General features: G+C 39.7%; 1 protein-coding gene and 2 long non-coding RNA genes across 4 annotated transcripts; 1 reads left to right on the top strand and 2 right to left on the bottom strand.

Moving 5' to 3' along the window:
* Nucleotides 1–109: 109 nt before the first annotated feature.
* Nucleotides 110–6,505, bottom strand: LOC116707868 (uncharacterized). Its single transcript, XR_004336578.1, has 2 exons — nucleotides 3,926–6,505; nucleotides 110–3,874 (listed from the first exon to the last, which is right to left on the bottom strand). It is a non-coding gene; the product is annotated as an uncharacterized LOC116707868 (long non-coding RNA).
* Nucleotides 6,506–7,651: 1,146 nt separating this feature from the next.
* LOC116707867 (uncharacterized) lies at nucleotides 7,652–9,314 on the bottom strand. Its single transcript, XR_004336577.1, has 2 exons — nucleotides 9,202–9,314; nucleotides 7,652–8,087 (listed from the first exon to the last, which is right to left on the bottom strand). It is a non-coding gene; the product is annotated as an uncharacterized LOC116707867 (long non-coding RNA).
* LOC116707865 (uncharacterized) lies at nucleotides 7,929–13,162 on the top strand. 2 transcript variants are annotated; one of them, XM_032545530.1, is made up of 5 exons: nucleotides 7,929–8,041; nucleotides 9,661–9,758; nucleotides 10,211–10,253; nucleotides 10,739–11,046; nucleotides 12,681–13,162. In XM_032545530.1, the coding sequence occupies exons 1-5, from the start codon at nucleotides 8,035–8,037 to the stop codon at nucleotides 13,014–13,016; spliced, it is 792 nt and encodes a 263-aa protein (XP_032401421.1). In that variant the 5' UTR covers nucleotides 7,929–8,034; the 3' UTR covers nucleotides 13,017–13,162. The 2 variants fall into 2 exon arrangements, with proteins under 2 accessions (XP_032401421.1, XP_032401422.1); XM_032545531.1 differs by lacking the exon at nucleotides 7,929–8,041 and adding an exon at nucleotides 9,297–9,414.
* Nucleotides 13,163–13,420: the final 258 nt, after the last annotated feature.

The raw sequence follows: 13,420 nt of genomic DNA on the forward strand, positions 1-13,420 counted from the left end.
CTGGAAGATATGTTTTGGTTGTAAACAATACCACACTGTCGAACTAGTTACCATTTCTTTTTACTTCATGGAATTGTATGTGCCAGGCTTACACAAAGTAGTGCATAAGTTGAGTTTGAAGTCAAGTTTATTTGCATAGCACATTTCAGCAGAAAGGCTGAATTGTTCCAGTCATTATGACTCAAAGTGTTTTACACCATAAAACAAAATACAATAACCAATTATGAAACAATGAACATTACATCATCAAATATACATCATGTAAACTGATCAATATTCCATTCAATATCGCCTTTGAGTCATTGTGACTCACAGGCAACTCTAGCCAGATGGGTTTTAGCTTTGACGAAAAGGAGCTCAATGTTTCTGCAGTTTTTCAGTTTTCTGAAGTTTGTTCAAGATTAGTGAAGCATGGAAGCTGAATGCTGCTTCTCCATCTTTGATTCTGACTCTGGGGATGCAGAGTGGAGGGGAACCAGATGACAACTGGTCTTTAGTGTTAAATTCATATTTGTAAAACTCTGAAAAGCGTCTGCCGGTTTGTGAGTTCAGCTGGCCTGAGTCAGTGCTTCGGTGCTGCGGTGAAAACTGTTTTCACTTCAGTTTTCCAGCTTTGTACTAGAGACAGATTTGTTTCATCCCTGTTTTTTCCACAGTAACTCAAGCTCAGGTAGATTGGGAGCTTCCATCTATTCAAATGTCTTTCCACAGATTAGACTGAATGATTGATAAATGAATGTGCTTTCTAGTTAGTTTCTGCTGCACATTGACATCAATTGACTTGTTTAGCCTACAAAACTACCAACAGGACTTCATACTTTCTGTCTTTTCTTACCTCTGTTCCTTGTGGTTCACACAACTAACAGATCCAGTTTAGGTAGATGATGAAACTTTGGTAGGTTTGCGCTTGTACCATCTTCTATGTTCAGATGATGGAATAGACAGATTAAACTGGATGTTCAAAGCTTGGCATGCTGTTTTAGAACCTAACTGACCTGTCTGCTGTATTCCTGGATCTGTGTGGAGCTTTTTCTTGTCTAATGTTCTCAAGCAAACCTCTGAGGCCTTTAAGGAACAGCTAAGTTTACAAGTGCTGGTCATAAAATTAGAATATCATGCAAACTATGATTTATGTCAGCAATTCCAGTCAAAAAGTGAAGCTTGTATATTATATTCATTCGTTACACACACATTTTTTTCTTGTAATGTTGATCATTATAACTCACAACTAATGAAAACCCCAAATTCAATATGTCAGAAAATTAGATTATTACTTAAGACCAAAACAAGAAAAGGATTCTTAGAAATGTTGGCCAACTGAAAAGTATGAGCATGTTCAGTACTTAGTTGGGGCTCCTTTTCCCCAGATTACTGCAGCAATGCGGCGTGACGTGGAGCCGATCATTCTGTGGCACTGCTCAGATGTTATGAGAGTCCAGGTTGCTCTGATGGTGACCTTCAGCTCTTCTGAATTGTTTTGTCTGGTGTATCACATCTTCCTCTTCACAATACCCCATAGATCTTCTATGGAGTTGAGGTCAGGTGAGTTTGCTGGTTAATTAAGAATAGGGATACCATGGACCCTAAACCAGGTACTGGTAGCTTTGGCTCTGTGTGCAGGTGCTAAGTCCTGTTGGAAAATTAAATCTGTATCTCCATAAGTTGGTCAGCAGCAGTAAGTGCTCTAAAACTTCCTGGTAGATGGTTGCGCTGACCTTGGACCTCAGAAAACACAGTGGACCGACACCAGCAGATGAAATGGCAACCCAAACCATCACTGACTTTAGAAACTTTGACTGAACCTCAAGCAACATGGATTCTGTGCCACTCCTCTCTTCCTCCAGACTCCGTGACCTTAATTTCCAAGGGAAATGAAGAATTATCTTTCATCAGAGAACATAACTTTGGATCATTCAGCAGCAGTCCAGAGTCCTTTCTGTCTTTAGTTCAGGCAAAGTGCTTCTAATGCCGTCTCTTGTTCAAGAGTGGCTTGACAAAAGGAATGTGACAGCTGAAACCCACGTCTTATCTGTGTGTGGTGAGTCTTGAAGATCTGACTCCAGCTGCAGTCCACTCTTTGTGAATTTTCCCCACATTTTTAAATGGGTTTGTTTCACCCCTCCGAGGTGCAGTTATCCTGATTGGTTGTCCATTTTTTTCCTACCACACCTTTTCCTTCACTTCACCTCTATGAATGTGTTCGGACACAGAGCTCTGTGCAGAGCTTCTTGATGTTTGTGTCTTACCCTCTTGTGCAAGGTGTCAAAGGTCATCTTTTGAACAACTGTCAAGTCAGTAGACATCCCCATGACTGTGTAGCCTTTGCATGTCTTTTGAGTTAATTAGCTGTGTGTGGCACCAGGGGTCTTCAATATTGAACCTTTTCACAATATTCAAATTTTCTGACGTACTGAATTTGGAGTTTTCATTAGTTGTCAATCATAAACACTAAAAGAAACAAACATTTGAAATACATTAGTCTGTGTGTAATGAATGAATATAATATACAAGTTACACTTTTGGAATGGGATTACTGATTTAAATCAACTTTTTCATGATATTCAAATTTTATGACCAGCACCTGTATAATTGTCCTCCCATTTTGCAGTTGTGCATTGCTTTGTGTTGGTATTACTAAATCCTAGTAAGTACATTAAAGTTTGTAATTATAATGTGTCAAAATGTGGAAAGGTCCAAGGAGTAGGAACATCTTTGCAGGGTGGTAGGGTAAGGGTTAGGGATTCAAGCTCTCAATGACTTTCCTCACCTCGTCCGTCGACTGGGTGGTTAGAGGAAAGCCAAAGGCAATGCACGGGCCACCGCACGCCATCTGCAGCTTCCCGTTCCAACTGGAAGCATTCGAGCAAAGAATGAGTGCCTATTTACATTTAAACATGATCAAATTGAATGCAAACCAACTAAAACGCCTAAAACTGTAATAGAACTCCCCAACTAACCTCAGTTAATTAATCTGAATGTCAAAAAGACAATGAACCCATCCCCAAATGTCTAAAGGTACTAAGTCGAGCAGTAAGGAAAGCACGTTTTTACAGTGCAAAACCCAAAAGACAGTAAATTCTAGCAGTAGTTGAGCACATAGTTATTGTAAACCTTCAGAAGGGCAATCTGCCATGAGAGGTGTAAAAATGTACTAGGAGTCCAGGTTAACTCGAGGTAAATCGGTGTAATAAAGTTACACCAATTTACCTAAATTATTAAATAAATATTAATTAAGGACACATTGTCATTAGTGCACCTCAGGGTCTCAGGGTGTTTCGGCCATTATCAAGTTAGGGAAAGGGTAGCTGTTTTTGGATTCAAAATAATCCCAGCAGATTATTTTGTGAAATCTGCTGGGATTTCCCAAAATAATTTGCTTGGAATTCAAAAATGTTGTGGTTTGAATAAAAATGAGAACTTTTTGATGTTTTTTATACAGTTTTGTTATGTCAGTTACCTCTTGATGTAGCCTCTGTCTGACTTCCAAAAGAATGCTTTTACCTTTATATCAAGTTAGACATGTTAATAAAAGACCAGATGCAGTTTGTTATTTAAAACAATTGCATGTATAATTTGTATTCTTTCTACATAGATCTTTATTTATTTCCTCTTTTTAACCATTAAAACTTATTGAACTGAAGTGAATTTTCAGTCAATAAATTAGGAAAGATTGTATTCATTTAATAACTCCTCAGCTTAAAACCACAGCAATTCAATTAATCCTTATCATTCACAAAGCCGGCCCAAGATTATTTCAGGTCAAGGGCAGCAATTGATTTGGTGCCCTTATTGTCAGTTATTATAAACAATAATCTCTTGTTTATTACCCCCAAGCATGGTTGTGTTTTGCATTTAACCTTCTCAGCATGACTTGCTGACTATTTTACAGAATTCTTTTGTTTGGCTTTAGAATGATTTACTTTACATTAATTTGGATTAAATGAATTAAAAGTACTGTAGATAAACAGTAATTAGGTTATTTATCTGACTTTGTGTGGTAGTTCATGTCTGCTCCTCAGTGCAGACTCATCAGAATTGGGAAGGACAGACCAATAATTTAATTATACATACAAAAACAAATTAACTATTGTAATTTTATTGACCTGTTTTCATCTAAAAACATGAAGATAAACCATCATTATTAAGAATATCAGGATTTCCCTTGGATGATCACAATTGGTGCATTTGTCACTGTAAAATTCAAAATAATTTTAAAGATTTTCTACTAATTGAAAACTTGCCTCACATAGGCAGTCAGAGTGAGCTTAACAATAGAATTATAGAAAACGAACATCTTGCTGCAAACCTCAAAGGCTATTGGTTTCCTCAATAAGAATTCCATACACTTTAGTATTCAGTTCCGGTCCGAATTCGATGACTAACTCTCTCTGCAATTATTTCAACTATCTTGGCAGTTCAGTCTCCAGCCGCAAACTGCTGCACGCCTGCTAATTTGTGACGGCGTCTATGCAAGGATATTCTGACCCCACAACCCTTCTTCCACTGTAAATTTACAAAAACGATATCTTTACTCTAAATCAAGGTGAATGCTCTCATTCCTACCCTTAAACATCATCCTGATAGAGAATTTAACTTTCTCGTTGACGGACTCATTCATGGTTTTCACTTGGGCATAGATATTAAAAATTCCACTTATCACTGTCTCTATTTTCAGTTTGCTCTTTCAGATCCTGACACAGTTGACTCATTTCTAGCCAAAGAAGTCAAAGAAGGATTCGATAAGATCATTAAAATCATTCGCTTAGCAGGCCAAGGCTCTGGGCAGACATCTTCAAAGTCCTCCTCATTCACCCAGATTTTCTGGCACTCATAGACATGTCTTGGAAAAGAGCTTTTACTTCACAGCTTTCCTCACTTTTGTTCATCATGTAGCCCTGAAAGATCAATTAAATCGCTTTGCTCTATTTAATTTTACCCACTGATAGATGTTTCCAATAACAGTTGCTTACATTTCTTGACTACGTGAACCATGCAATTGTATCATTAGTCAGAGAAATCTTACATTTCTAATATTCCACCAAAAAAGCAGCCAACATCTCTTCTGTTCAAGGCTAGCTCATCTTCGATCACTCCTGCAAGGGCATGTTTTTCCTCTACAATGACTTTCTTCTTCATCCCGAGCACCTTCTACTCTACACAAATGCAACTCCCTCTATAGACTTGGTGGCTATGACAGAGGTAAATGGTGAAGCCATGAATGGCGTAAGAGTATGCTCATTTATTCAGACTCACTCTGGTCTCAGTCTAGCATCAGTTCCTGCTTCGAGAGAGTTAGTTCACATTCCAGTAACTCAGAGCATCACTGACGTTCCATCACTTTCTTTGAAAATTCTGACTCTTTGTTCCAGATTCAGAAACTCATCCAACTCCAGCTCCACCATCTTTGTAATATCCAATCTACCCCCCCCGTTGTCCTATCTCCTCATGCACAATGCTTCATTCATTTATGCTTTTCAGACATTATCATTCACAGTCTAGTCAACTAATCAGTTTCTCATATCATCTCTTCCATCCTAATTCCATCCTCAATCCCTATGAGCCAGTCTTTATTTTCAGACCAGAATTTCAGCAAGCGTTTCATCTGAAGGTTCACTCCGCATCTCAGAATCCTGAAATCCAGCCACTTGAGTCTGGATCTCCATCCATCTCAGTCTAGCTCTCTTAAGATCAGACATCTCTCTCAAACTTTATTCCACCCATTCTCTTTTGTACAGGAGCCGCCTCTTCAGCATCCAGTCAGATCATCGCTCATCCCTTCATCCCTTCGTCCCTTCGTCCCTTCATCAATAAATTTTCAAATGTATATCTTTGTGGCGTGGTCCTTGCTAGTAAAATTAGGTGAATTTTAAATCAACTCAGATCCTCAAACCCCTTGTTCTGCTCCTGGAAGCTTTTCTCTTTTCCTGAAAACATTTTTTTTTTTTTTTTGCTTCACGGCAGGTTGCCTTATCCCGCTGAGAGAGCAGGGGACAGGGGGCAATCTTTACAAACTAGAGTCATTTCTGCTGTCAGGTCAGCCTAATTAAGCTCATTTAGAGCTGCAAATGTCACACGACTTTATGGAAATAGACAACTTATAATTTTAGACAAATATCTTCCCTGGAAGTTTAAAGAACTGTTATTATATTTCTAATTTTCTAATTCTAATAAAATAAAGATAATTTTAAAAACTTGCAAATTTGGGAATGGATATTTTTTTCTCAGTAGGATGGAAAATGATGTTTAAAAACAACAGCAGCAAAAATCACATAGATTCAGACCTAATGACAAGAAAACCATCTGAAACAAATGTCTGTTTTTGTGTCATTCTTTGAGGAAATTCAACGCAACTTTTGTCAGAAAAAAGAGCTGAAACCTGCATTTATTTTCATGTTAACCAACGTTATAAAGAGTCCAAATGTTAAGGAAGGTTTGACATGATGGAGGTATTTCATATACAGTATTAGGAGAAAATAATATTTTGATTCGCAGCATCTCTGCTGCATTATTACCATTTCTGCTCTGGTGATAACTCGGCAAAGGTTTAGGCATGTCACCGCGAGATGGCGCTACTGTGCCGCCAGAGGAGCAAAAGGTGGGCGGAGAGCTGGAGAGAGAGAGACAGAGAGAGAGAGAGAGAGAGAGACAGAGAGAGAGAGTGAGAGAGACAGAGAGAGAGAGACAGAGAGAGAGAGAGACAGAGAGAGAGAGTGAGAGAGACAGAGATAGAGAGACAGAGAGAGAGAGAGACAGAAAGAGAGAGAGCTGTGACTGCGAGGCAGAAGACGAGACTTTATGATCAAAACTGGAAGCAAAAATATGGTGTTAAATTCAAATATATATATATATATATAAATTCTTCCTCTCATATTATGATCATGTAAATTTTCTTCATATCGAAGAAAACAAAAATAGATATAACTACTGTATTGATGAGCATCCAGTTGAAGAGGTGTGAATTATGATAATTAAAATATGCACTACATGAAATAAATTGGCTGTTTCATATTTTAACTACAGGGAAAATTCAAGAAAATTATTAAAAACCACTAAAAATATTAAAATAATAAGATGTGCTATTTTATTAAATACAAATGCAAACAACACGTTCTAAATGTTAACCACATCAACAGTTATTTAATGAACAATATGCCAACAATATTTTTACATGTATTTACTATGCTTTTGTGATTTTATTGGATCAACTTTATTATAAATTTCTTAATATGCAATCAAAGAGATGGTTTGTTAACAGGCTTCAGTTCCTCCGCGAGAAAAAATGTAAAAAAACAAACACAAATTTAAGATTTTCTTGAACTACGTATTTTGTCAGCAGAGCAGCTCAGAACTCTGGAGCCACTTGCTGCAGCAGCTCAAGGCCTGCGATGGTAAAGATGGCTGCTGCCATTTGCCCCGCCCCCTTCTATCCTGCTTTTGTGCGTTTTTCTTTCCCATAAAACCTTTAAAAATGAACATTTCACACATTTCTTGTGCGCGTGGTCCATCAGTGGATATGTGAGGTCAGATTTGGGGTGAAATTCACCTTTAAATGTGCGCAAAAAGCGTCATCTACAGCTGGTGTGTGTAATAAGGGCTGTGATGCTCTGATATGCCAAAAGGAGCATAAAATTGATAAAAGTGTGTTTTTTTCTCACCAAAGCATAAAACACAGCTATATTACATTAAAGTGGGGCTTTTACAAAGTCCTTGGATAGTTATTTTTATTGAAAAATTGATTTGAGAGCGTTGCTTCTGAATATTCAAATTGTAAGTAACGCGCAATCAAATCATTGTCAAATCATTGAGTTCTAGGGGTTTTAAATAGTAGGCATGGAGGAAGAAAATCTCAAACTATTATCTCCCCAGCTTTATTACAATATTGTTGTATGCTCTGATCCCGCTGGAACACACCAGACTTGTTGTTTTTGGAGACTTTTATAGAAATTTCGTTCTTGGCCATTTTCCTGAGGCAGAACAGAACGTTGTGGAGATCCAAAGGTCTTCTCCAGGGATCCTCTAATCATCTCAGCCATCATGTCTGGTGAGTTAATTTTCTATTTGAAGATTCTCATTTTTTGGCTTTTGTCCTGTTAGAAAGAAAAGAAAAGAAATGCTAATGTTGGTTTTGGAAATAGATGTTTTGTGAGTGAAAGTAAGGACTTGTTGGAGTGAGGAGAAAACGTGGATGGCTGTTTTTCCTTCTAGATGTTCACTTTTAAGCACGTTTACAATAATTCCTGAATGTGAAAACATCTTTTTTCAGCCTTCTTTGAGGTGTTATATTTAATTGCCACCTGCCTGTGAAGCTGAATGTGTCCTGCGGACTTTCAGCTCCTGAAGCTTAACCGACCTTTATGAATTTTATAGAACGTTTTAGTTCACCCTGAGCGTTTCGTTGACGCACTCCAGGACACGTAGATGAGAGTTTTTTTGCACACATTTTTGATCGAGGTGATTTGCCAGTGGAGCTAAGATTTAAGACTTCGGCGCTCTGCCCGAACTGCTTGTGCGTAACAGGGCGTTTGAGTGGGATGTGTCTGCGTGTCATTTTAGCCCACTATTTCCCCACGTTTAAAACAAATCAAAGAGAAGCATTTAACTATATGAATATTTATCAGAGGAGGTTTTGAACCCGAGCCTTTCGTGTCTTATCAAATTTCTTCACCAATCCATTAATTTGCGCCTTTGGGGCCAAATTACGCGCCGCATATGCACCAGGTTCTTTAACGCTTTCTAAGCCTCGTTATTATTTTGTTTGTTGTTTTAGAAATCTTGTAAATGATCTCTTGTGCAAACGTCGTCAGTTTATACTGCCATGCAGTCAAAGAAAGGGTAATGGGGCATTGAAATAAAATAAGTGATTCTGGAGAAGAGTTGATTGGGAGTTTGAATTGTAAACAACTTCGACAAGAAATAGCTGAAACGTTTTTTCCACAACACAACATCTGATCATCATGAAACTAAAGAAAATTCCTGAGTATTTTTTGTCGACACACACCCAGTGCGTTCATGTGCTTTTAAACTTCTGCGGAGCACGACTAAACATTTAGAGTATTTTTTTTAAGTTTCTTGGTCTGATCGCTTTATTAACTGTTTCCAAAGCCTTTTTAAGATCAGTTACACAAATTAACAACATGATTTAACTGTAATAAATGTGTTATGTCCATCCCGCGCGCGATTTTCGTAAAAATAAGTACTTACTTTTGTGCCGATTTACATTCCTTTCTTTTCTTCCTGATCTGCGCGGAGTGGGGATTCAACAGATCAGAAAAGCGCCGCAGCCTGAGACTCAGCAGAGGGGCGTTTGAGGAAACACCGAGAACCCAGAAAGGATTCTGTGGCCAAGCGCGCATGGAGCGGGACAAATGGGCTTTCCGCAGAGAAAACTTTCAAAAATACAAATAATTTAAAAATGTACTTGCAAACAATTATTATTATTATTATTATTATAGAACGGAATAAAAGATGAAACACAACACGGGGATTTTAATTTACTTTATTTAATGGCTGTGAGCGTTTAGATGTTTAATCTCAGAAACTGCTTCCTCTCCTCGGGGGTTGCTGAGCGGTGGACGGCAGTTGTGTGTGCAGATGTGTGTTTGTGAGACAGAGAGTGTTTTGTCAACAGGTCTGACTCGTTCCGGTGGTTTTTCTGTGCAGAAAAGCAACGTGTGTACCAGGGCGTCCGGGTGAAGACCACGGTCAAAGAGCTGCTGCAGAGGCACAGAGCAAAGGAGGCCAGCAGGAAACCCCAACCGGTAAACACCACAAAAACACACCTACCCCCCCCCCCCCCCCCCCCCCCCGACACACACACACACACACGCACACACACACACACACACACCTGCCATTCTTCTGCTGCCCCTGCAGGAACCTGACCCAGTAAATCACCAACTGCCCTTGGGCAATAAGCAAATTTGGAAAATGTTTAACAGTAAGAAATATTGTCACCTTCCTAGAATAAAGTGATTCTATTTTTTTCTTTGCTAAAAAAATTATTTGATATTTATTTATTTATTGCAAAAGAAATGAAATCACCACATCTTTTTTTGCCAAAAGAGGATTTAGGGGGGAAACTAACTAAATAAAGACCATTATTTAAGGAAGGTGACGATATGTACAGTAAACCTGTACAAAACTCTAACTGTCCATTTCCTCTTCCTCGACATGATCCAACCATCCTCCTGCTGGATGGCTGTTTTTGCAGGTTTACTTGGAGCAAAAGGAACTTTGTCCATCCATGCCCCAAAGTAAGTGAAACATCAAAGTTCAGAACATTTTAAAGCTGCATTCATTTTACTGTTTTCAGTCAATCTCTATCAAATCTGAAGTCATGTGTCTGCCCTGCCTACATGCCGCAGTTATGCGATCCGCAGCTTGATCTCAGATCCCGGGCAGCGCGCTGCATGCCCCGGTGCTGACAGGCAGGAACCTGCCCTGACCCGCACTGACCCCGCGGAGCGCAGCTCTCAAATGAAAGCAGGGCTTGTCGGAATGCAGCTGCTGTAAATTATTGCCAGCTCTAAGCCTAAGCGCTCCAGAGTGTCAGTTGCTGCTGTCGCCATGACATCACGGAGTTGAATTAGTGTTAGAGCGCAGACAGCACGCTGCGGTCTGAATAGAGGAAGACAGAGCAGCTGCTTCTGCGTCAGCATGCCGCATTGTCTCATGTTATTGCTGATTAATCTGCAGTTTATTGCACTAATCTAATTTTTAAAAAATCTGATCTCATTAGGTCGTCATGAGGACCCTCCTCCTGCCGCCCCTCAGGCGGACATGAGCTCTCGAGCCCTGCAGCTGCGCGCGCCCTGCCTCCCTGTCACTAAGAGCTCGTGCAGCCTGCACATGCAGGCGAGCGCGTTCTGCGACCCCCAGCAGCAGCAGCAGCAGCAGTTCGGGGACTTGATGTTGCCCAGCAACGACTACAGTTTCAGTTCCAGAGGAGCCATGGACTACAACTCCCTGCCTCCTCTGCCCACATCCTCCCCGCTGCCCTGGAGTCACGCGATCTCCTCAGACGTGGACTACTACGGCCAAGGGATGGTGAGTCTCCGAGTCTTCCTCCATGAAAAGCATCTCTTCAATTTTTACCAAATCCAAAGTTAAAAGGCGTCACTTTTATTTTTATTTACAACTTTTGTGTGACTCCACATTTCATATGTCAGTTTATCGCAAAATTAAGGAGAGAATACGACCATCCAAGAATCAAGTAAGAATTAGTCTGTTCAGTTATTAGAAACTTTCAGTAAATTACTTCAGTATATTGTTGCAATCACAGAATAAAAAGACACATTTTAGACAATCAAATGTGACTCAGTGTGCTTAAAAGACAAAGAAGCAAGCTAACAAAACAACAACCAAAATTGCTAAATTACTTGAATAAAATGCTAACATTAATCATAAAACTAAAATGAAAAAAAAAAAACACATTAAACATATATAAAATCTTATTAGAATTATGTTAGTTAGAATGCGGGCTGCACAGTGGTGCAGTTGGTAGCACTGTTGCTAGCAGCAAGAAGGTCCTGGGTTCGATTCCCAGCCCGGGGTCTTTCTGCATGGCGTCTGCATGTTCTCTCTGTGCATGGTGGGTTCTCTCCGGGTTCTCCGGCTTCCTCCCACAGTCCAAAAACAAGACTGTCAGGTTAATTGGTTTTGCTAAATTCTTCCTAGGTGTGAGTGTGTGCATGGTTGTTTGTCCTGTCTGTCTCTGTGTTGTCCTGAGACAGACTGGAGACCTGTCCAGGTGACCCCACCTCTCGCCTGGAATGTTAGCTGGAGATAGACACCAGGACCTGCTGACCCCACTAGGGACAAGGGTGTTAGAAAATGGATGATTAGATTGCCATTTGCTATTTTAATATGTTGGAAATAAATCTTTGTTTCTACATTTTTGGCCTCTAATTTTAGTCAAACTAAGATTCAGCCCAAATATACCACAACAAACCACTTTACAATTACACTTTATGAGACATTTTCATGCAGGCATTTTCTGATAGAATAAAAAACAGAACAGAAATATCCTTTACTGTCCCACTGTGGGACCAGCTGCAAGTTGAAGACAAACACAGAGTCACGCAGAGATAAAAATCTGTGAAAATAAGAAGTGAGAGTAAATATAAAGAAACATGATACTCTGCTCTTATTAAAAATAACAGACTCATGGGTGGGGCAGTGGTAAAGCGTGATTAAACGGGGGCCTCAGTCCTTGATGTTGCTGCCACAGGTTCGAGTCCTGGTGCAATGACTTCCATGTCTTCACCGTCTCTCATGACCCACTTTCCTGTCTGACAATTGTCAAATGAAGATCATTAGAGCCATGAAAACCTTTACAAAATAACATACTCAGAGTAAAAGAGAAGTGCATCTGAGGAAGACAAATGTAGGAAAAAATCTTGACTCTTTCACTTTTTAACCATATTTCAGACATTGTTAAAAGTAAATGTATAAATTTTATCTCCAATAATTAACACAATTTACAATAAACTGTAAGTAAAGGCTGCGCTGACTGCAGGGTGATTTTCACACTAATCTGTGGTGTGACCAAACATTTTCTGAGCCAGACTTGGCTCAAGCAGAGTTAAATTCTCACTCTTTCTCACTGTGTCCTGTTTCCATGACAACTTCTACTCAGACTAACGCTCTACGTCTGCTGGTCGTTCCCTCCCCTCTTCCAGGCGGCCTGCTCCTCATCAGAGTCCCTGACACTCTACACCCCCCTGGATCCCAACAGCTACTCCCCTCAGGACTCCTTTTCCTCTTCCTCCTCGTCTTGCTATGACTCACCCACCAGGATGGAGTCCAGCTTCCACGGCTCCCTCTCAAAACGCTACCCCAACCCCCATCAGGACAATGTGGCAGAATGCTGGCCGGCCCAGCTGGAGAGCACCCCCCTCGATGAGTACGCCCCCTACCACCTCCCCACAGACTATCCCTACATCCAGCCTGTGGAAGAGAGCTACTTCAGGAAGGATTTCCCTCTGGGCTCCGAAATGTGTTACAATATTCTATGATGAGGAGTTCCAGCAGTATTACATTATATCCTGTCTGTACACTGCAAAAACACAAAATCTTACCAAGTATTTTTGTACTAGTATCGATTGCAGATATCCTAGTATACTTGCAATAAGACAAAACCAACTTAAAATGAACTTTTCAGCAAAAATATGATTGTTTCAAGTCAATAATTTCTTAATGTTGATAAAAAGTACTAGTTCCATTGGCAGATTATTTAACTTATAACATGACATTTTTCCATGTTATAAGTGAAATAATCTACCAGTGGAACTAGTACTTTTTATCAATATTAAGAAATTATTTCCTTAAAGCAATCTCCTATTTCTTGCTGAAAAGTTACTTTTAAGTTGCCTTATTGCAAGTATACTAGGATACTTGCAATAGAAACTAGAACAAAATG

The sequence above is a fragment of the Xiphophorus hellerii genome, chromosome 18 (genome assembly GCF_003331165.1).
Source record: "Xiphophorus hellerii strain 12219 chromosome 18, Xiphophorus_hellerii-4.1, whole genome shotgun sequence".
Lineage (NCBI taxonomy): Eukaryota > Metazoa > Chordata > Actinopteri > Cyprinodontiformes > Poeciliidae > Xiphophorus > Xiphophorus hellerii.